At 40.8% G+C, this 22,878-nt stretch overlaps 1 protein-coding gene across 1 annotated transcript in view; it reads left to right on the plus strand.

Moving 5' to 3' along the window:
* LOC134476106 (uncharacterized) overlaps positions 1-22,878 on the plus strand; it is a 56,550-nt gene that overhangs the window by 13,186 nt on the left and 20,486 nt on the right. Inside the window, exons 4-6 of the mRNA XM_063249094.1 lie at positions 19,400-19,548; positions 22,309-22,449; positions 22,781-22,878. The exon at positions 22,781-22,878 is cut by the window's right edge and continues 48 nt beyond it. Of these exons, the coding sequence (XP_063105164.1) occupies positions 19,400-19,548; positions 22,309-22,449; positions 22,781-22,878 (388 nt within the window). The remainder of the gene's footprint in view (positions 1-19,399; positions 19,549-22,308; positions 22,450-22,780) is intronic.

Raw genomic sequence — 22,878 nt, forward strand, 5'->3', positions numbered from 1 at the left:
AATTGTTTTTTATTTTTTTTTAAATGTTCTGTTCTGTTTTGATATGGTTAACCTTACCCTCTTTGAGATGTAAAACAAATGTGTAGGACTGATAATCATATTACGGAGCTTTTGTTCGATCATAGAGCAGAATGGTTTGTAGGGTCACTTTTTTGAATGTCATTCTAAATACTTTAATTCTATAACCTGAACAGCTATTTCGAAGATGACAATTTGTAACTTATCAACCAGCAATTTCTTACCTTTTGTTTGTCTGTAATTTTGTATTATTTCTACCCTTTTTTTATCTCCATGTATTTTTTTTTTTTTTCGTTTCCTTTTCTTTAAATTAAAAAAAAAGGAAAAAAAAAAGAAAACAGTGTTTGGAGGAAAGCATGAAATAGTAAAACAAAAAATTTGGATTACAGGCACACTCCTATAATCCCAGCTACTTGGGAGGCTGAGGCAGAGAATCAAGTTCAGTCTGGGCAACTTAGCAAGACCCTGTCTCAAAATAAAATTCTAAAAAGGGCTAGAGACATAACTATATACACCTGGAATTCAATTTTCAAGAAAAAGAGCAAAAGAAAAGAAAGAAAGGGTGGGTGTCTGAGTTATTTTTCTCATTGCTGAGACAAAATACCTGACACCCAAGGTGAGAGGAGGAAAGGATATTTAGCTCACAGTCTATAGAGGTTTCAGTCCATGATTGGCTGACTCCAAGGCAGCCAATGTGTTGCACAGGGGCAGCAATTCATGGAGGCAAAAGACAGCAAAGGTCATAAGGGAGAAGTAGTTCATGGGGCCAGAAGGTAGCAAAGCAATGAGCCGAGGGGACCAGACTCTCCATCCTTCACACTGTGTGCTGGCTGCCTGCCCTCCGATGGGTGCTGCACTCACCACCTTAATCCTGGGGGAGGGGATTGAGGGTGGGATGACAGCAACACTCGACAAAAGGACAGCTCAGGCCTTTCAGAACTTTTAGGGAAAGACATAAACAGATTCAAGAAAGGCTATTAAGTGAAATGCAAAGAAAATTTTAAAATATCATAGCAAAACTACTGAAAATCAAAGATATACAGAAAAGTTCTACATTGGTCAATGAAAAAAAAAACAGTAGAAAGAACCCCTGGCTTAGGGTGGTTCAACTTACAACTTTGTGACATCATGGTGGTAAAACTATTTGACACTTTATTATAACGAGGCTGTGTTAGATGATTCTGTCCAACTGCAAGCTAATATAAATGACCTGAGTATGTGTAAGGTAGGCTGAGCTAAACTGATGCTCTACGGGTGAGGAATACTAAATGCATTTTGATTTAGCATAAAGGGGTTCACTGGGACATAAGCCCATCTTAGATAGACAGAACCAACATATTAAAAATCGTCATCCTTCCAAAACTGCTACAGTAAGTCCCCGACTTATTAACACGTTCTATTCCAGGAGAACCTTTGTAAGTTGGATTCATTCAAGGGCCTGACAAAGCGAGTCTCATACACCTTTGACACAAATATACTGTGTAAAGCATACAAAAACTTTACAGGTTGCATGCTCTTGTCCTTGTTCCTTAGAGTTGTGCCAGTGGTTGAACACTTCGTGTTATAAGAATGAGCAACATCTGCCGTCTTTCGCCTTGATCCAGTCTCTCCATTCTTTTCACTTTTGCTTCATGGCTATTGCTTTGTGCTGCCCAGCAGTCCCCTCCACGTCACCACTGCTTTTCCTCTTGCTTCTGACATCCTGAGCTCTGACTGAACCGTACTCCTGCGCACTATCTCACTGTACAGTAAGCGCATAGCAGCACCACTGTGAAGTGTCTGGTAAACGTGAGCTACCTCGGTGATTTGTTTACATCTATAAATGTGCATAATGCGAGGTCCATTCTTTTCTGTGAAAGTCGGCAGCTAAATGTGTATAAACTGGGTACTTAACTATATACAGATTTAAGGCAGTTTCTATCAAAATACCAATAGCATATCTCATAGAGCTAGAGATTACAATTCTTACGTTCGTATCAAACCAGAAGATACCTGGAATAGCAAAAGCAATTCTGGGAAACGAGGGCAAGTCAGAGGGTATCACAATCCCTGACTTGAAATTATACAAGAAAGCTACTGTGATTAAAAAAAAAAAAAGACCCAAGGATAAGTGAAACAGAGTAGAAGACACAGAAACAACTCAAGCACACACAGCCACCTATCTTATCTATGGCTCAAACACCTTCATTGAAAGAAACATAACCTCTTTAATCAATGCTGAGCTAAATCCCCAGCCCAGACACAGGTATTTAGCAAAGACTTTATAAACAAAACGTCAGTTGCACAAGAAATATTACAAAGGATCAGCAACTGCGATCTCATTTTACTTTATTTATTTTTGAACATAGTAAAATACAACAGAACAAGACAGAACAAAGGCAATCAAGACAATGCAGTGAAACTGGTACAGAACTTCAGAGCACAGTTATAGGTACTATAGTATAGCTTGTAATCTTTACAATAGTTGTCCATTCAATCAGGTATAGCAAAATCAAACCAAAACCAGAACATTATAAAACCAGTCAAAACAGAATATTGAATAGAGCAAAACAATTAATCAGAACAAAGCAAAACAGTGAAAATAATATTTGCCTTCAAAGATAAGATAGAAGGAAATCCCCCATATTTGCTATATTGCATAGTCATCCTCCCAAGAGGTGCTCAGACCTCTGGCCCCAGGTCAGTATAAGCTGGCTCACAGGAGACACTGACTTGTTCTCTCCCTGGCACGCCCCCTGCTCCTTGTACCCTGGGACTTCATTTTATTAAAAAGATTTTATACAACAAAATAAACCATCAACAGAGTGAAGAGACAACACACACAATGGGTAAAAAATTTTACCAGTTTCTCCTCAAAGGACTACTATCAAGAATATATAAAGCACTCAAAAAAAAAATCAGAGCCCTCCCCCAAATTTAAAGACCCACTTCAAAAATGGACTTCTGAAATGAATACGCACTTCTCAATTGAAAAAGTACAAACAGCAAATAAGTATATGAAAAAATGTTCAGCATCATTCATCATTCAAGAAATGCAAATTAAAACAATACTGAGATTCCACTTCACTCCGGAAAGAATGGCTGTAATCAAAAATCAACCAATAACAAATACTGGAGAGGCTGTGGGAAAAAAGAAGTCCTTCTTCACTGTTGGTAGGAGTGTAGACTGTTACAACCACTATGGAAATCAGTATGGAGTTTCCTTAAAAACTAAAACTAGAAGTTCTATATAATGTAGCTATTCCCATTCTCAGTGTCTTTTGGAAAGAATTAAAAGCATCACACTGAACTGATATAGCTCAGTGGTACAGCACCTGCCTGACAAGTGTGAGGTCCTAAGTTCGAGTCCTTGATACCTAAATAAATAAATAAGCATTATAACACAGCAATATATGTGCACCCATATTTATAATGGCAGTTTGTAACAGCTAAATCTTGAAAACAGCCCAAATGCCCACCAACTGATGAATGGATAAAGATGTGTTTTTTTAAAATATACAATGGAGTACTAAAGAGACAAGCATGAGACATTTCTAGCTAAACGGATGTTCCTTGAGACCATACGTTTGTTTGTTTGTTTGTTTGTTTGTTTGTTTGTTTTTCTGAGACAGGGTCTTGTTATGCATTTCAGGCTGGACTGGAACTCACCGTGTAGCCCAGTCTGGCCTCGATCTGCAGCAGTCCTCTTGCCTCAGCCTCGCAAGGGCTGGGCATTACAGGTGTATGCCACCTTGCCCAACTGAGACCATACTCTTAAGTGCAATAAACTGGACACACATGTAAATACTGTATTGTTTCTAGTGTGAGAAACCAAAAGTATAACTAAGGACCAAAATGTTTCATAGACAATGACTTCAAAGTCAGTCTGGACCTTGTCTCAAAAAAAGAAAATATTGTGAAATAGGAAAAAAATATTCAAATGGGAAGGGGAACAAGGAATGAGGGAGGGGAAGGCAGGAAGGGTAAGGAAAAAAAGAGGAAAGAAGGAAAAGTAGGAACAAAGCTTTTGTAAATAAGGAGGGAGGAGGGGTTGAAGGGAGAATAGGAGAATGGGGAAAAAGAATCAAGTCATATCACGTACAGGTACAATTCCCTATAATGAATGTGATCATTGTGCATATCTAACAAACTTAATTAATTTTAAAAACCACTAATGGCTATTTTTCTAGTTTCTTGCATTTTACAAAAGAAAATCTTAAATGCAGATATTGCCTAGAGGAAGAACCTAGCAAACATCTCATTTCTTTAAACATGTTAACATTATTTTATAGTCTGTGTCTAGTAATTTCAATAATCTGAATTATTTTGGAACCTAATATTGCTTTCTTTTGCTTCAGCTGGTTCTTACTTAGGGTGACATTTCTCTGTGTGTTTTGGAGATTTCTTTTTCATTCTAAACACTCATTTCCTGGAAAATTAGTTGCAGATGCCTGAGCTCTGATTTGCAGACTGCTTCCTCCAGAGATTTGCTGTTTTTTCGCTCTGCACTCTGGGTGCCTTCCCAGGGTCACACTACATTAAATTCTTTATCTGTGATTCTCTGAACCTTTGAGGTGATGTGAATCAAGGTGCAAAGCTGTGTTAGGGCTGGCCTGGGAGTGCCGCGGCCACTTCGTTTTGGACCACACCCTCACACGGTATTTTCTACCAGACTCCCGGATAGTGATCAGGGGCTTTATTTCCTATTGCCTGGACATCCTGGTCCAGGAAAACCAGTGATTTATATCCCTCCTTTAGGGAAGCTTTCTTGAGGAAAACTGGCTTCAGCGTCCACATACACTGGAGGCTTCCCTTTCTCTCACTCACTGACCTTTGGGGATTCCTCACTATGCTGCCAGCCACTGGTACATTTTAAAAGTATTATTTATGGGAGCCAGGGATTTAGCTCAGTGGCATAAGCACCTACTTTGCAAGCAGGCGGTCGTGAGTTCGATCCCCGGTACCAATAAAAAATGAAACTGAAAAAAAGACCAAAAAAGAAGTATTATTTATTCAATTCTTAGGAAAAAACAGAGGAAAAGTTTCATGGTGCTTGGCACCATAGTGCTTGGCAGTAAGTTTTTTTTTTTTTTTTTTTTTTAAGAGGAAAAAGAGAAAAACACAAAACAAAACAAAGCGGTGTAAGGGTACACATAATACAGAACTACAAAAAAAAAAACATAACAGTAAGGAATCACCTGTTAATAGATTACATATTATCATCTTGAAAATAGTTGCTCAAATCACAGTATCAAAGAATACAAGGTGGACATTCAAACAGGGAGACTGCAAACAGCTGTGTTCAATGATCCAAAAACATTGATATAGTCAGCTATTTAACACCCCTAAACACACTTGCTGTTATATCCGTTAGAGCTCTTTTTCTTTTTTTTTTTTCCCTCTCTTTTTTACAACAAAATTTACACATTTTGGATTTTATTACTCCTTAGTGCTTATTACTTTTTGGGGGGGGAGAGAATACAGTCAAATATGGCAAAACAGAGCTGTCAGTCAAAACCAAGGATAGACATAGCACATGGTGTAGAACAGAGTACAAGGTTATCAACAATGGTTATCAACGTTGTCTCTTGTTTCCTTAAAAAGAATTGTCTATCTCATTAGATATTATAAAGTTGGACAAAACAGTAGAGAACAAGACCAATAAAACTTAGGCATTGTAAACATTACAGGACTTCCAAAGAAGACAATAGTCAAACCAGAATGGGCATCTTAGTGAATCTTATTGCCTTCAAAGTAGTTGCCTAGATCCTCAAACTTGATACTATCATACAGAATGGAACAGAGTCTAATCAGTCAAAACAAGATCGTGGGAGTATTACAGGACTTCAAAACAAGTTAATAGAAAATCAAAAAGAGTTACTATTTATATATCCTAATTTTTTAAATTTTTTCTTTAATTAAGACAAACATAAGAAATGACTAAATAATTTTTTTAAAAGAATAAGGGGGAGATTGAGATAAAACAGGACATAACAATATAACAATAGAGGTCAAAGCATGACTGTTTCAGCAACCTAGTACTTCACCACCATATAACCCGACTTAATAGTAGTTACCATAGTGTCTGTCTTTTTCCTTGAAATATTTGGATAAAACTTCATATACTCTAGCTTCAAATATTTCCATATCAAGAAGCCCAGAATAAAGCCTTTCTAATTAATGAGTGAAAACTTTATAAGGCTTCAAGGCCACCTAATGGGGAATCATGATTACCACATATTTTTATATATTTGAATCATTACTTACATTAGGGAAACTATTCGGTATTCACACATGCGAGATTGATTTATTTCACTTATGAGTATGGTCTCAAGCTGCGCCCATTTATTGATAAATATCTCAATGTGATCCTTCTTTATAGCTGAATAATACTCCATTGTATAAATACCACAACTTTTTTATCCATTCCTCAGTTGATGGACACTTGGGTTGTTTCCAAGATCTGGCGATTACAAATTGTGCTGCTATAAACATAGGTGCACATATATCACTGTGGTATGATGCTTTCAGTTCTTCTGGGAATATGCCTAGAAGTGGAATAGCTGGAACAAATGGGATTTCCAATCCCAACTTTTTGAGAAATCTCCAGACAGATCTCCACAAAAGCTGTACCAGTCTACACTCCCACCAGCAGTGCAGGAGAGTTCCTTTTTCCCCACAGCCTCTCCAGCATTTTTTGTTGGTTTTCTTGATCCTGGCCATTCTTTCAGGAGTGAGATGGTATCTCAGTGTGGTTTTAATTTGCATTTCTCTAATGACCAATGATGATGAGCATTTTTTCATGTATTTATTTGCCATTTGCATTTCTTCATCTGAGAATTGCGTATTCATCTCAGATGCCCATTTTTGGATTGGATCTTTGAATTTTGGAGGTCTGAGTTTCTTTAATTCTTTATATGTTTTAGACAAGAGGCCCTTGTCTGAGAGAGAGTTCACTAAAATCTTTTCCCAGTTTGTGGGTTTTCTTTTCACTATGCTGGAGATTTCTTTTGACCTGCAGAAACTTTTTAATAAGAAGTGGTCCCAGTTATTGATTCTGGGGAGTATTTCCCGTGCGGTTTGAGTCCTGTTCATGAATTCTTTACCTACTCCTATGTCTCCAAGGTTTCTACCTAATTTGTCTTCCAATAGATTTAGTGTTTCTGTTTTAATATTCAGATCTTTGACCCACTTAGATTTTAATTTAGTACATGGTGATAGACATGGGTCTAGCTTTAGTTTTTGGCAAATGGAGAGCCAGTTTTTCCAGCACCATTTATTAAAGAGACTGTCGTTCTTCCAGTGAACCTGCTTGGCTCCTTTATCAAAGATAAAGTGGTTGAGTGTGTTTGTAGTTGTGGTTGTATCTTCTAATCTATTCCATTGATCTTCGGTTCTGTTTTGATTCCAATACCATGTTGATTTTACTACTGTTGCTTTGTAGTATAACTTCAAGTCAGGGATTGTGATGCCTCCTGCTTTGTCTTTGCTGCTTAGATTGCCTTTGCGATTCTAGGTCTCTTCTGGTTCCAGATGAAATTTAGGAGTGATTTCTCTAGATCTATAAGATATGTTGATGGTATTTCTATTGGGATTGCATTGAATCTGTATAACAGTTTTGGGAGAATGGCCATTTTCACAATGTTTGTTCTTCCTATCCATGAGCAAGGGATGTCTTTCCATTTTCTGAGATCATCTTCAATTTCCTTTTTCAGTGTATTATAATTTTCACTGTATAAGTCTTTCACTTCTTTCGTAAGAGTAATTCCTAAATATTTCATTTTTTTGCTTGCTAATGTGAATAGTCCAGTTTCTCTTATTTCCCTCTCTGTGATTTTGTTGTTCGTGTATAGGAATGCTATTGATTTCTGAGTATTGATTTTGTATCCAGCCACATTACTGAATTTATTTATTGTATCTAAGAGTCTTTCAATGGAGTTTAGGGGGTCTTCTATGTAGAGTATCATGTCATCTGCAAACAATGATAATTTAACTTCTTCTTTTCCTATCTTTACCCCTTTTATTTCTCTTTCTTGCCTAATTGCTCTGGCTAGTACTTCCAGTACTATATTAAATAGGAGTGGTGATAAAGGACATCCTTGTCTTGTGCCCAATTTTAAAGTAAAGGCTTTCAATTTTTGGCCATTTAGTATGATGCTGGCTGTTGGTTTGTCATAAATGGCCTTTATTATATTGAGGTAAAGACCATTTATTCCAATTTTCTGTAAAGTTCTTATCATGAATAAGTGTTGGACCTTATCGAAGGCTTTTTCTGCATCTATAGAAATGATCATGTGATTCTTATTTTTGGCTTTATTGATATGGTGGATTACATTTATTGATTTGCGTATGTTGAACCATCCTTGCATTCCTGGGATGAATCCCACTTGGTCATGGTGTATAACCTTCTTGATGATTTGCTGGATCCTATTTGCCAATATTTTATTGAGGATTTTTGCATCTGTGTTCATTAGGGAGATCAGTCTATAGTTCTCTTTTATAGTTGGGTCTTTCTCAGGTTTTGGTACTAGAGTAATATTTGCTTCCAGGAATGACTTAGGAAGGATTGCTTCCCTTTCAATTTCATTGAATAGTTTGAGGAGTGTCAGCATTAGGTCTTCTTTGTATTTCTTGTAGAATTCTGCAGTGAATCCATCTGGGCCTGGGCTCTTCTTGGTGGGTAAGGACTTAATTACATTTTCAATTTCATTAGCAGAGATTGGGTTATTCAACAGTTTTACATCCTCTTGATCTAGCTTTGGTACTTCATATGCTTCTAAGAATCTGTCTATTTCTTCTGTGTTATCAAACTTTTGAGAGTAGAGGTTTTCGAAATAGGTGTTGATGATCCTCTGTATTTCTATTGGGTCTGTAGTGATTTCTCCTTTTTCATTTCTTATTGCATGAATTTGAGCTTTTTCTTCCCTTTTTAAAATAAGGTTGTCTAGGGGCTTATCGATTTTATTTATTCTTTCAAAGAACCAACTCTTTGATTCGTTGATTCTTTGGATTGTTTTCTTAGTCTCTATTGCATTGATTTCTGCTCTGATTTTTATAATTTCCTCTCTTCTTTTGGCTTTGGGCTTGACTTGCTCTTCTTTTTCTAGCTGTTTGAGGTGTAGCATCAAGTTATTTATTTGTATTCATTCTGTTTTCCTGATGTGGGAACTCAGTGCAATAAATTTTCCTCTCAGGACGGCTTTCATTGCATCCCACAGATTCCAGTAAGTTGTATCTGCATTTTCATTTTCTTTTAGGTATTGTTTAATTTCTTCTTTAATTTCTTCTGTGACCCACTGATTGCTCAAGAGTGTGTTATTCAGTTTCCATGTGTTTGCGGAATTTTTGCAGTATCTTTTATCATTAATTTCTAATTTCAGAGCGCTATGATCCGATAATATGCAAGGGATGATTTCAACTCTTTTGCATTTGCTTAAATATGTTCTGTGAGCTAATATATGGTCTATTTTAGAAAATGATCCATGTACTGCTGAGAAGAATGTGTATTCTGATGTTGTTGGGTGGAACATTCTGTATATGTCTATCAAACCCATTTGTTTACAGGTGTGATTCAGTTCTGTTATTTCTTTGCTCATTTTCTGTCTGGTTGATCTGTCCCTTGGTGTCAGTGGTGTATTAAGGTCTCCTGTTACAATTGTGTTACTGATAATTTGAGTTTTCATTTCTGTTAATAATTGTTTTATATAACTGGGTGCTCTGGAGTTTGGTGCGTATATATTTAAGATAGTTATCTCTTCCTCTTGGAGTTTTCCCCTTACGAGTATGTAGTGACCTTTTTTTGTCCTTTATGGTCATTGTTGGTTTAAAGTTCACGTTGTCTGCAAACAGAATGGCTACTCCTGCCTTTTTTTGGATTCCTGCTGCATGAAGAATTGTTTTCCATCCTTTGACTTTCAGTCTGTGAGTATCCTTCTGGGTTAAATGGGTTTCCTGTAAACAGCATATGGTTGGATTTTGTTTCTTGATCCATTCTGCTAGTCTGTTTCTTTTGATTGGTGCATTGAGACCATTTACATTAATGGTTATTACTGTTAAATGCTGGTTAATTATAGGAATGTTATCTCTCTGCTGTTGCATCTTTATCTTTCTGTTCTGTTTAATTATTTGCTTTGCTTAGTGGTTTTTTCCTTTGTGTATCTAAACTGTCTTTCAATATTTTTTGCAGGGTTGGTTTGGTGTTCATGAAGTTCTTCAGCTGTTCTTTGTCACAGAAGTATCGTATTTCACCATCTATTTTGAATGATAGTTTTGCAGGATATATCAGTCTTGGTTGGAAGTCATTTTGCTTTAGGATCTGGAATATTTCACTCCATGCTCTTCTTGACTTTATCGTTTGTGCTGAGAAGTCTGCTGTGATTCTGATAGGTTTTCCTTTATAAGTGATCTGTCTTTTCTCTCTGACAGCTTTTAATAATCTATTCTTGTGTTGGATTTCTGGGATGGTGATTATTATATGTCTGGGTATAGTTTTATTTTGGTTATGACTATTTGGAGTTCTATATGCTTCACTGATCCTGATGTCAGTTTCTGATCTCATGCTTGGGAAATTTTCAGCTATTACTTCTCTAAATATCCTCCTGACATCCTTCATGTTGTCTCCCTCTCTTTCATTAATCCCTATCATTCTTATGTTATTCTTCTTTGCATCGTCTTGCAGTTGTTGAATTGTTGTTTCCTGATTCCTTGTTATTTTTAAAAGATCTTTCCTTTCCTGTTCACTAGCTGCAATCCTGTCTTCAAGGTCTGAAATTCTATCTTCACTTTCATTAAGGCGGTTTTTACAACTTTCAGTGGAGTTTTTTATTTCCTGTATATCTCTGTGCATCTGCATTATGTATTCTGTTTGTTTCTTATATTGCTCATCTAGGGATTCTATCTTTTTGTTTAGTTCCTCCAATTTTTTATCTGTGTTTTCTTTAGATATATTTAGAATCTCTTTCATTTCTTTTATCATTTCTTCTTTTATCTGGGAGATTATTTCAAGTTTGAATTTCTTTAAAGCTTCCTGGAGTTGCTTGTCAATTTCAGTAGCTATTGTGTCCGATATATGAGGTGGATGGGATATATTTTCTTCTATATACATCGCTCCTAGGGTTTCTTGAGATGGGCTGGAGGTTTGAGGTTGTAATTTGGTCTTTCATTTTGTCATTTTCCTATATTTCTGTGTTTCAAGTGTTATTTGAAAGCTTCCTCAGGATCTGTTGAAAATCCCCTTCTATGTTTGGAGCTACTGAGACTCTGGCACTGCGCTACCCCAAGCCATTGGGCCTACAGAACCAGTGGCCCTCCTCTGCCTGCTCAGAACTCCGCAGTTCCAGACAAGCTGGGCCTCAGGGACACTGTGCACCCACCTGCCCCTTGGAAGCTACACAGTTCTTCAATCACAGCCGGGTTAGGGTACTCACCACAGGCCGCGGTGCCTCAGGAACCTGTGGTCCCTCCCTGCTTGCAGAGATATCCACAGTCCTCCAGACACATGGAGAGGCCGATGAAGGCACCCCAGATCTGCCCAGCTCCTCCTCTGCACACTGATGGCCAGGCACGGCAGCAAAACAGGCTGGGCTAGGCTGATAGTGTGGGCCCGCCCACCCTTCGGGAGCTCAGCAGTTCTCCAAGTGTAACTGGAATGGGGAGGCTGATGTGGAAGCCTCAAACCCACCTCTCCCCTTCACTGCACCTGGAAGCCTGGGAGGACTCCAACAGACTGGGCGGAGATATCCAGAGTCCTCCAGACACGCAGAGAGGCCGATGAGGGCACCCCAGATCTCGGCAGTAAGTTTTTGAATAGGATGCTAAAAGCACAGGCAACAAAACAAAATAAAGAAGTTGGGGAACATTAAAATGTAAAACTTGTGTGCATCAAAGAACACAACTAGCAGAGTGGAAAAGCAATCCATGGAGTGGGAGAAAATAACTGGAAATCTTATATCCAATAAGGGGTTAATAGCCAGAGTACGTACAGAATCCCTCCATCTCAGCCACAATGGGAACAACGCTGGGAGTCCTGGCTCATACCTGTAATCCCAGTACTTGAGAGGCTGAGCCAGGAGGGTTGCTGTGAATTCAAAACTATAATGAGTTCAAGGCTGACATGAGCTACTCAGAGAGACCCTGTCTCAAAAAAGAAAAGGACTTGAACAGACATTCTTCAAAGATACCCAATCAGTCAATGGCACATGAAAAGATGTTCAACGTTACTAATCACTAAGGCAATGTAAAGAAGATCTATAATGAAGCCAGGTACAGTAGTGCATGTGCAAGTTCACAGCCTGCCTTGGCAACGTAGCAAAAATCTGCCTCAAAATAAAAGATAAAAGGACCTAAATTTTTTTTAAGAATAGAAGGCCTGGGGGTACAGCTCAGCAGTAGAGCACCCATGACTTTGAGCATCCATACTGCAAAAACAAGCAAAAAACCCACAATGACATATCACCCACTAGAAGGACTAGTAACCAGAAAGCAGAAAATAGCAAGTATTGCTGTGGATGTGAGAAAATTGGAGGTCTTTTGTACTGTCAGTGGCAATATAAAATAGTACAGCTGCTGTGGAAAACAGCATAGAGATTCCTCAAAAAATTAAAAACAAATACCATATGATCCAGAAATTCCACCTTGTAGTTCATGCCCCAAAGAACTGAAAACAGCATGGGTCTCAAAGAGATATTTGTACACCATGTTCATAGCACATAATTCATAATAGTCAGCAGGTGGGAGCCTTTGAGTGCCCACTGGCAGGTGAATGGACAAATGAAACACAATGAGGAAAGACGTCCTGAGGTGCTGCAGCCCGGAAGGAACCTTAAGGACACTACACTACGTGAAACGAGCCAGTCACAAAAGTACAAATACTGTGTAATTCCATTTCTGGGAGGTACCCAGGTGGTCAAATGCATAGGAAGTAGAGTGGCGGCCCCGCAGGGTAGGCAGTGGTGTGAAAGGGAGGGTAAGTTATTGTTTAATCCACACAGACTTTCAGTTTTGCCAGAGGAAAATAGTCCTAGGGATGGGTGGTGGTGGTGATAACAGCTGCACAACAATGTGAATGTATTTAACACAGCCCAACTGTCCCTTTGAAAATGGCTACAACTGTGACTGTTACTTAGGTGTATATATATAATCTTTTTTTTTTGGTCTTTTTTGTTTTTATCAGTACCGGGGATCGAACTCACGACTGCCTGCTTGCAAGGCAGGCGCTTATGCCGCTGAGCTAAATCCCCAGCCCCACTTAGGTATATTTTGCTAAAGTTAAAAAATAAAGTTAAGGAGCTGGGGATTTAGCTCAATGGCATAAGCACCTGCCTTGCAAGTAGGCAGTCATAAGTTCGATCCCCGGTACCAATAAAAAAGAAAAAGACCAAAAAATAAAAAAATAAAGTTAAAAAAATTTAAATGCGCAACAAGCATCTTTAGTTGCTTTTATTCAGAGAATCGTCAAGGTGCCCAGTCCCCCAAAGTCAGAAATAGAATGGTGTTCATGCACCTTTAAAGTGGTCTCTCCCTGTTCCGTAACATGTAGCCCTCTTGTGAATCGGGGCTACTGAAGTGTTGGGAACAAAGCTCTCTGTACGTGGGGAAAAGGCCACTGCTTCCGGTGATTTCACAGGACCCCATGAGAAGCATACGCAGCTTGGGGAGCTGACACACAAAGTGACTTGGCCTTCCCCGAGATGATATGGTCAGCTCCTCTCTTGTCCCCAGCAAGGCATGATGTTTTGGTGAAGATTAGAAGTTCTTCCTGTTCCGATCTTACTCTCTTAGAGTTCTCCATAAACATCCTCTTCTGCCGACCGGACCGCGTAAGTAAACGTGCTGCAGTTGTTGGGCGAGCCTTTCTCCCATCAGGAGGGGGCTCCACCTGACCTCAGCTTGCTGCATCTTGACTCTTGTCTTCAGTTATTCATCCTTCCACCATCCTCCCTCCAGTTTCAAGAGCTGTGCTGGATGTGGCACTGAGGGATCTGTCTTGGAGAGCTGTTGTCCCTGCCCCACGGTGCTGGTACCAGAGAGCAACCCCACAAACCTCTGATTGGGCGCCCCGGGGCCTGCTTACCTCAGGCCCCAAATGCAGCCTGGGCTTCTTTGGCAGATGCACAGCTGGAGAAATCCAATCCAGCAGCAAATAGGGCATCTCTCCTCACCCAGGCCTCGGCACTGGCCAGGCACTGGTACACTTGGTTAAAAGTGCGTTTTCATTCTTGGCCAACATATTATTTGGAATCCTATATCTGACCAACATGCCATTACCCAGAAAACTTTCTGAATCCCACCAAACTCTCCTGCAGGCTTCAATGCTGAGTGGAGAAAATCTTCAGACAGGGATGGTTCTAATAGCTAACAGGGGGCCTTCATGACAGGCTCTTAATTTGCAGTTTTAAATCCCCTCTTCTTTCAGTTCAGTAGGGATTTAACTCCTGGGTTGTAGACAGCCCTTCCGACCTCATCTCAGACTGGAGGAGTCCACATTTGTAATCTCAGGGAAAAGGTGCTGGCGATCAACTGAGTTAATTCCAATCTACCACTTCCAGGGCAATGCATGGCAAGAATAAAGACATGAAGGCAAATTTGTATTTATGGGGAGTCAAACCGGTCTTAAATCCAGCTAGAATGATGGCTACCCAGAACAAAGGCCATGACCCAGGGCCAAATCCCAGTTTTATTAATTCATGAAGAGAGGAGTGATTCGGGCATGAGTGACTGCGTGAGAAAGGCGGGAAGTACGTGAGTGCTGTGAGCTAGGTTAGGTAGGAGGCCAGAAATCACCTCTGCAATATGCAGAGAGAAAGGCATGCAGAAAGAATAATCCGCATGTCACAGATTGGGGTACACCTAGTGTTCTGGGGTCAGTGCTTCAGTTCTGATGCGTAATTGTCACACCCTGAGATGTCATGGCTTCTTTCTTGAAGCTCAAGCTCAGCTGACAGAGTACCTCACGCTTACTACTTGCGAGCTGTCGTCAGGGCATCACTGACCGGTTGCACTGCATCAAAGACGACCCAGCAGCACCTCAGCTAGACCTAATTATATGGCTGAGAGCCCATTGAGGAGATAAGAACATGTCCTAGCCAGCTCTGTACACACCAACACATGGAGGGAGGGCCAAATGCTCTTCTTTCTTTTTTTTTTTTTTTTTATTTAAGGAGAAAAGAAAAAAAAACAGTGAAAGGGTACAAGTTATACAGACTTACAGAAGAAAAAAATGAACAGTAGGAAATCATTAGTTAATGGATTACATATTGCCATCTTAGAAATAATTGTTCAAGTCACAAAATTAAAGCTTGTAGAGTGGACATTCCAACAATGATACTGCAAACAGTTCTGTTCAATGATCCAATAAAACTCTGTGATATCATTTTCTATCTTATACACTTAAATATACATGCAGTTATATAGTTTAGAGCACTTTCTTTTCCTCTCTTTTGTACAATGACTATTACACATTTTGGGTTTCATTGCTCCCACGGTTCTTATTACTTTTTTGGAAGAGAGTAAAACCAAATGTGACATAACAGAACAGAATCGGTCAAGTCAAAAGGGTGGACATAATAGATAATATAAAAACATAATACAAGGTGATCAACAATGGTTACCATAATGCCTCCCGCTATCTCTAATAGAATTGCCTATATCATTAGTTATAATACAATTAAACAAAACAGTAAAGAACAAAACCGACAAAACCAAAACATTGGAGACATTGTAGGTCTTCAAAAGTAGATAAAAGTCAACAAGAATGGGCGTTATAATGAATCTCATTATCTTCACAGCTGATGCCTAAACTTTCGAACCTGATACTATCCAGCAAAACAGAATAGGGGAACATCAGTCAAAAACAAGATGGTGAGAGTAATACAGGGCTTCAAATCGAGATAATAGAAAGTCAAAGTGGGTTACTATATTATATCCTGCTATTTTTTCCCTTTAATTAAACGGATAAAAATAAAAAAGTAAATAATGGAGTGGAGATTGAGAAAAAAGAGGGCATAACAGCGAAACAGCGCAGATCAAAACATAACCATTTAAGCAGAATAGTGTTTCACCACCAGATAAGTCCGACCCAAAAGTAGTTACCATATTGACTCCTTGAAATCCTTGAGTACAACTTCGAATACTGTAGCATTAAGTATATCAAAACAATGTAAAACCATTTAAGAGAATGACAGCATTACAGAGTATTTAGAATCGACTAACAGAAAATGAACAATGGTTTCTGTATAATCTCCTTGTCTTTAAAAGGTTTTTGCTTATACTATCATACATAATAAAATCCAATAAGATACAACCTGTTTAGACCATTGGAGACAGAAGAACAAAAGCTAGATGAGACTTCAAAACAAGATGATACTAAATCAGTATTACCTATTAAGATGTCATTTTCTCCAAAATAGCTGTTCCTATCATCCAATCTTCTCTGCCTCATTTCTGTTGAGCTCTTTTTCTGTCAGTAGCTGTCAGTTTGTCTTCTTCATTTTGTTCTCTGCTCCATTCGTTGTGGCCTCCCCGCCACTATTTCTGGGTTCTTTGTATTTTTCTTTTTTTAGAATATCCTGCAATACTTTCTGTAGGGTTGAATTAGTGGTTGCAAATTCCCCCAGTTCCTCTTTATCCTGGAAGCACCTTGTTTTTCCATCAATTTCCAGGGACAGTTGTGCAGGATATCTCAATCTTGGCTGGAGATTATTATCTTTCAAAGCTTGAATTATTTCCCCCCATGTTCTTCGTGATTTGATGGTTTGTGCAGAGAAATCTGCTGTAATTCTGATGGGTGTTCCCTTGTAAGTGGTCTGTTTCTTGTCTCTTACAGCTTTTAATATTCTGTTCTTGTATTGAATTTCTGGAATTTTTATTATTATATGCCTGGGTGTTTCTCTGTTAGGGTTGTAGGTAGCTGGGGTCCTGTATGCCTCATACATCTGAGTATCTTTACTTTTTGCTAAATTAGGAAAATTCTCCTGGATTATTTCTGTGAGTAGCTTTTGTAGTTCACTTGTTTGTGTCCCTACTTCTTCTTTTATGTTCTTAATCCTTAAGTTATGGCTCCTCTTATCATCTTCTTGTCTTTGTATTATTGCTGTTTGTTTCTTTGTTATTTTTAAGAAGTTTTTCATTTCATTCTCCCATATTACAAGTCTGCCCTCCAGTTCAGATAGTCTGTCCTTAGTTTCTTTCAAGCTGTTATGCCAGTCTTGGATAGACTTCTTAATTTCTTGATAGTCCCTTTGAACCTGCTTCACGTACTCTATGCTTTCTCTGTTTTCTCCATCAAACAATTCTCCCCTCTTTTTCTGTTCTTCCATTCCACCATCTGTTTTTTCCTGGGTGGTGCTTAGCATTTCTCTAACTATTCTGCATACTTCTAGCTTCAGGTTGTTGATAACTTCATTCCTGAATTGGTCTATGAGGCTCTCTATATGGCGCTTAATGTCTATTGGTGTGGTGACCGCTATTGCCTGTTTCTCAGAATTGGGGGCCGAGGAGCCTTTCTTGTTGCTTCCCTTCCCAATATTCTCTGTTCCTTATATATATGCAAGCTTATATAGGAGGCCCGGCTTCCCTGCCTGTCAGCCACAGTCTGATCAAATTGCGCTGGCTAGGTGTTCCCGCCCACCACTGCGCACCAGGGAGTTACGGACTAGGCAGCCTACGCAGGAGTCAGTCGCCCCTCCGGGCCACCGTCAGGCTCTGGGATCTGGGTTAGGCCAGCCTACCAAGTCCTCCCGCAGCGTCACGCAGGCCAGGCACTTTTCACCAATCCCATCCAAGAGGGGAATGTGTGGCTGGAGTCGCCACCGCACCCTGCTCTTACAGGACTGCCCGAGCCCAGAAAGTCCTCCGCTGGAGTCAAACTGTGGTAGAGTGTCAGTTTCTCTCATTCACCTCGCCACAAGTCAGTGTACGCCTCCTTGTCCGTACTGTTTTCGACTCCATTCGCAGACTCCCGTTCCCAGAGCTTCTGCGCGTCTCTCCTTGCCGAGCCGCTTGTGGAGGCAGCCAGCCGCCGAGCGGCGGGAGACCCAAATTGCGGTTTCCAATGGCGCGGGGTCCAGCCTCCACACCGAGTCTTTTCTGTTCCTATTTTAGCGCCAGGACTGCATTCCAAGTTGGTTTCTCTCAGCCCAGTTCGTTCCTGAGTCAGCATAGCATATCTCTACCGGCTCATGTCTCCTTAGTCCGCATCATTCCTGACTTCTGAGCCAAGCCTTTCAGAGAGCCTCCGGTAGTTGCTGTTATCTGTCCGCCATGTTCTCCCGGAAGTCCAAATGCTCTTCTTTCAAGGAGAGCTGTCTGAGTGTCCCTCGTTACTGCAGAAATCACCTCTCTCCAGAACCCTGAGCCCCAGTACTCCCAAGTCATTCCCAGTGCAGCTGCTTGGGATGCAGCATTGCTAAAACGGCACAATCCCATCCTGTACATATCTCCCAGCTCTGATGATATTTATGGCGGAGAGGACAGATAGTTTATCATCATTCTCATTGTTAAGATTGGCCTTAGCCACACCTCTGTTCTAAGAACATACCATGGGACGATACATCTGTTTTAGTTTGCTAGGGGTTGTCACAGCACAGAATCATAGGCTGGATAGTGTGAACAGCAGAGTTATTTTCTTACACTGTGTTGGCTGAGCTGGAAATTAAGGTGCAGGCAGAGTTGGTTTCATCGGAGGTCTCTTTTTCTGGTTTACTGTTGGCTGGTTTTCCCCCTGGATTTTCACATAGTCTGTGCTCTGGACATCTGTGTCCATTTTCCTCTTCTTATAAGGATACTAGTTATACTGAGTTGTGTCCATCCCCTTCTACCCCCGTGATCTTATTTTAACTTGTCTCTTTAAATCTCCTGTCTCTGTATAGAGTTACATATGGATGGGGGGCATTCAGTAGCATCTAAAATGATATCTTGAAATATATCCTATTTCATCACAGAGACTGGGGTTGCCCATATCAGTCTTCAAAGAATCTGGGCTTTTTTAAAAGTGTGTTTGTTGTTCCAGTGCTGGTGATCGAACCCAAGGCCTTTTGCAGGCTGGGCAAGTGCTCTTCTACTGACCTACACTCACAGTAATCTTAACACTTACAAAAAGAGCCACCCAGCCTTTTTCTAATTTTATTTTGAGACAGGGTCTCCCTAAATTGACCAAGCTGTCCTCAAGCTTGCAGTCCTCTGCCTCAGACTCCTTGTGAACTGGGATAAGAGGCCTGGACCACCACATCCAGCAAATCTCTGTTTTTAAGGGATTTTATTTTCACCTCTTTGTTGAGTAATGAGAAAAGTATCTTGAAGACAAAAATGTCAACATAATTAATGTGGCAGACCTTGTGAGCAGGACATGAAAGTTTAGAGTGTATTTGGCAGCGATAGGTAAGTGGGTTTTAACCTTGTCTTGTAGTCTTGGCTTCTGGAATTGACAGGACGCACTCCCTGCCCATTGACCACCCTGGAAATCATAAATTGCAAGATGGATACATGGTCGCTGGGGAGACTTGGGAAGGCTCTGCAGTTCAGTGGATTACATTCTCTTGTCCTGGATTACTGCAGGTAAGGCTGGAATGCAGAGTTCCAGCGGGCAGGGTTCCTACATGGGGTAGGGGGCCATTGTCCAGCTTCTTTGCCCATCAAGCCTCAACAAGGACCCTCTAAGCCCTCTTTAGGGTTGGAATTCCTGAATTCTCAGGAAGACTCATCAGTTCTTTCAATGCTTATTTGTTTTTAATTTATTTTGAAAGTATACAACAGAACAAGTCAGAATAAAGCCAACTAAGATCGCACAGTGAAATTGGTACAGAACTTCACAGCAGGTTACCAGGATAACAGTAATAGGTATCACAGTATATTTTGTTATCTTTATAATAGTTGTTCTTTCAATCCCATATATAAAAATGAGATGAAATATAGAACACTATAGAACTTACCAAAACAGAATATTGAATAGAGCAGTACCATTAATCAGAAAAGAGCAAAACAGTAATAAAAATATTTGCCTTCAAAGAGATGGTAGAAGGAAGTCCCCCTTATTTGCTATGGTCAACCTCCCAGGAGATGCTCAGATTTCTGGTTCCCACTTGCTAATGGGCAGGGAGGGGGAGGAGAAGAAGGATAGGGGAAGTGGGGTATTTGACTCTAGGCCATGTAGCAGTAGGTTGACTATTGCTAAGCAGGGAGGCAGAATGGTCATTTGTTTTCACAGCGTCCTCAGTTCCAACATGGCATTAATTTTAGGAGACACTGCTAGTTCTCCCCCTGGAAGGGCTGCAGTGGGCCACACTATCGCCGCTTACCAGGGAGAGGAGGTCATCAATGCTTATTTGTTAAAGGACAATTTATAACATGACACTGTGTTCATTGCTCATGACAATTGGCTGTCCAAGGGAGTCTTTGGTGCAGTAGAAGAAAAGAGACAAGCTCTTGATTAGACATAAGGCAAAGCAGACACAAGGAAAGATGTCCCTATTTGTGTTCTGCAGTGCTTCAGATAAAACCCCAGCTGCCTGGGGAGTGGTGGGCTGGTCTTCACCAGGAGCAAGGTGGGGAGATGGGCGGGCACTGGGGAGGATCAGAGTGAGACCTTCGGGGAGTTGAGGAGCGTGTCAGGGAGGAACTGGGGGTAAGACTATTAATAATAATAATACCAGTAAATGTGCCCCGCATGCTTCTCAGATGAGCTCATCTCTCATCCTGATAACCTCATAAAATCTATGCTACTTGTATCCCAGACTGCCATTCAGATCCTTTATGTGAACCTGGGTTTCCCAAGTCACAGTCCAATTCTGATCCATGATACCAGATTTCCTGGGAGTTCTATTTACCACCCACAAATAATTTCAGACTGGTTGTAAGAAATAGAAGCCAGGCATGGTATGTCATGCCTGTATGACAGGGGATCACTTGAATTCAAGGCCAGCCTGGGCTACAGAGTGAGTTTAAAGCCAGCTTGAAGTACAGAGTGAAACCCTGCCTCAAAAAAAAAAAAAAAAAAAAAAAAACAGAAAAACACCCGAAATTGGAGTAAATCATAAACCTTTTGGTCTATAATGAGACAATAGCTGACTCAGAAGTCCATACCTTCAGGTGGGACTCTACTCAGAAAGCCAGCTGGCTGTGAGGTGAAAGAGATTATTTGCACCTGAGAATTAGCACTGCAAACACACAGTGCCCCTTAAGAAACCAGCCTCCGGTGATTCCTGAAGAGTCCCCCAGCAGAAGCCAGAACTGGGAAATGAGCTCCCTGTGGAGGCTCCACAGGATTCTGAACTGCTGGCAGGATCATTGGGCAGGGTGTCCTAACAGAAGGCTGAGAAGGCCAGAGTCCCTGGGACACTTTGCAGTATCTGCTTGGGACCCCACCCCCGGCCCTACCCTGATACTGAGCAGAACCAGACCCAGTCCTAGGACACCTCTCTCAACCCTGCAACTTGGGAGGGACACCCAGTGACCTGTGCTTGTGGGAAGGAGAAAGAAGGAAGAAGAAATTCCTGTCTTCAGGAGTCAGCTTGCTTTACCCATCATGTCACGGTGGCACCACTGCTTAGAAACCTGGCGATGTCCAGGGAGGTGACTGACGGACCTCCTCTGCTGCCCTTAGGCAGGGAACCCTTTTCCTCACACTCACCTTGGGAGCTGGCCTTGCAGGCCCTCACTGATTACTTTTAATGAGTTAATAACTTTGTTTTCTTCTTTTTTTGGTACCAGGGAGCGAACTCTTGACCTCACACTTGCCAGGCAAGCCCTTACACCACTGAATTAAATCCCTGGCCCGAGTTAATAAATTTTAAAAGTTATTTCTGTTAACATTACTTGTCTCATCTGAAAGTTCAGGCCTCAACATGCCAGATTCCCTAAAGATATCACCGTACCTCCCCCAGCCTCAGTTTTCCGGCCCCTAAAATTGATAACATCCAGTCCTACTCCTAGGGTGTGAGAGATGCATGAGACTTCTCCCCGCAGACTGAAGCCTGTAACTTGGGGGAGGCCCCCCGGGACCAGCAGAGGAGGAGAGTGAGTCCCCTGAACCTGGCTGGCCGGGCCTGAAGCCCTGGCTCTCCCCAGAGTCTTGGTGCTGCTGGGGCCTCCTCCTGTCCCTGGCTGCGCCTTCTCACTGAGGAGTTTAGAGCTGCCTGGGGGTTAGAGTGGGTCCTTTAGATTGTCCTCTGCTCCCTTTGCCCTGGGGTACATTGGCACCCAGGCTTCCAGCAGCCTTCTTGGCCCTGGAAACTCACACTGAGAGTCTTTAAAACAAGGAATGCACTCAGTGACATAAATTTTACAAGGCTTGACTTTGTTCCTGTCATTTCTTTTTAGATTTGGAAATGAAGAAATAGAGCGCATCTTCTCAGGCCTGGAGAACAACAAGAGGCTTCAGGGCCTCAGTCTGCGGTACTGTGGGCTGGGGCCAGGCAGCGGGCCTAGGCTGGGCCTGGTCATCAGCCGGAGTGCCGTCTGGTGAGATGGCCTCACTTTTGTCTTCTGCTGCACAATCCATTTGATAGTTATTTTTGTTTGCTTATTCTTAACTATTAGAAAAAGATTCTTTAAAGTTTGAGAATCACGGGTGTCAAGCTGAATTCACATTTAAACACCTGAAGAAGTCACTATTTTTTATGATATGGTCTATTTTTCTTTATTACGATTATCAATTATTTCATGGATATATATATATATATATACACACACACATATATATATATAATTTTATCAGAAAAAGACTTCCAATCCTAATTTGAGGAAGTGGAACTAACATCCCATGAACAATGTATCTCACCCTCTTCCGCAGCAAGCTGCACCTTGATGGTAACGATTTGCAGTGCTCCGGAGCTCTGGCTCTGCTCAGGCCCCTAGTGGAGTACGCGGAGACGCAGGAGAAAGACTTGC

Source organism: Cavia porcellus, unplaced genomic scaffold (assembly GCF_034190915.1).
Source record: "Cavia porcellus strain 051 isolate PalLab524CR breed Dunkin Hartley unplaced genomic scaffold, mCavPor4.1 scaffold_5, whole genome shotgun sequence".
Lineage (NCBI taxonomy): Eukaryota > Metazoa > Chordata > Mammalia > Rodentia > Caviidae > Cavia > Cavia porcellus.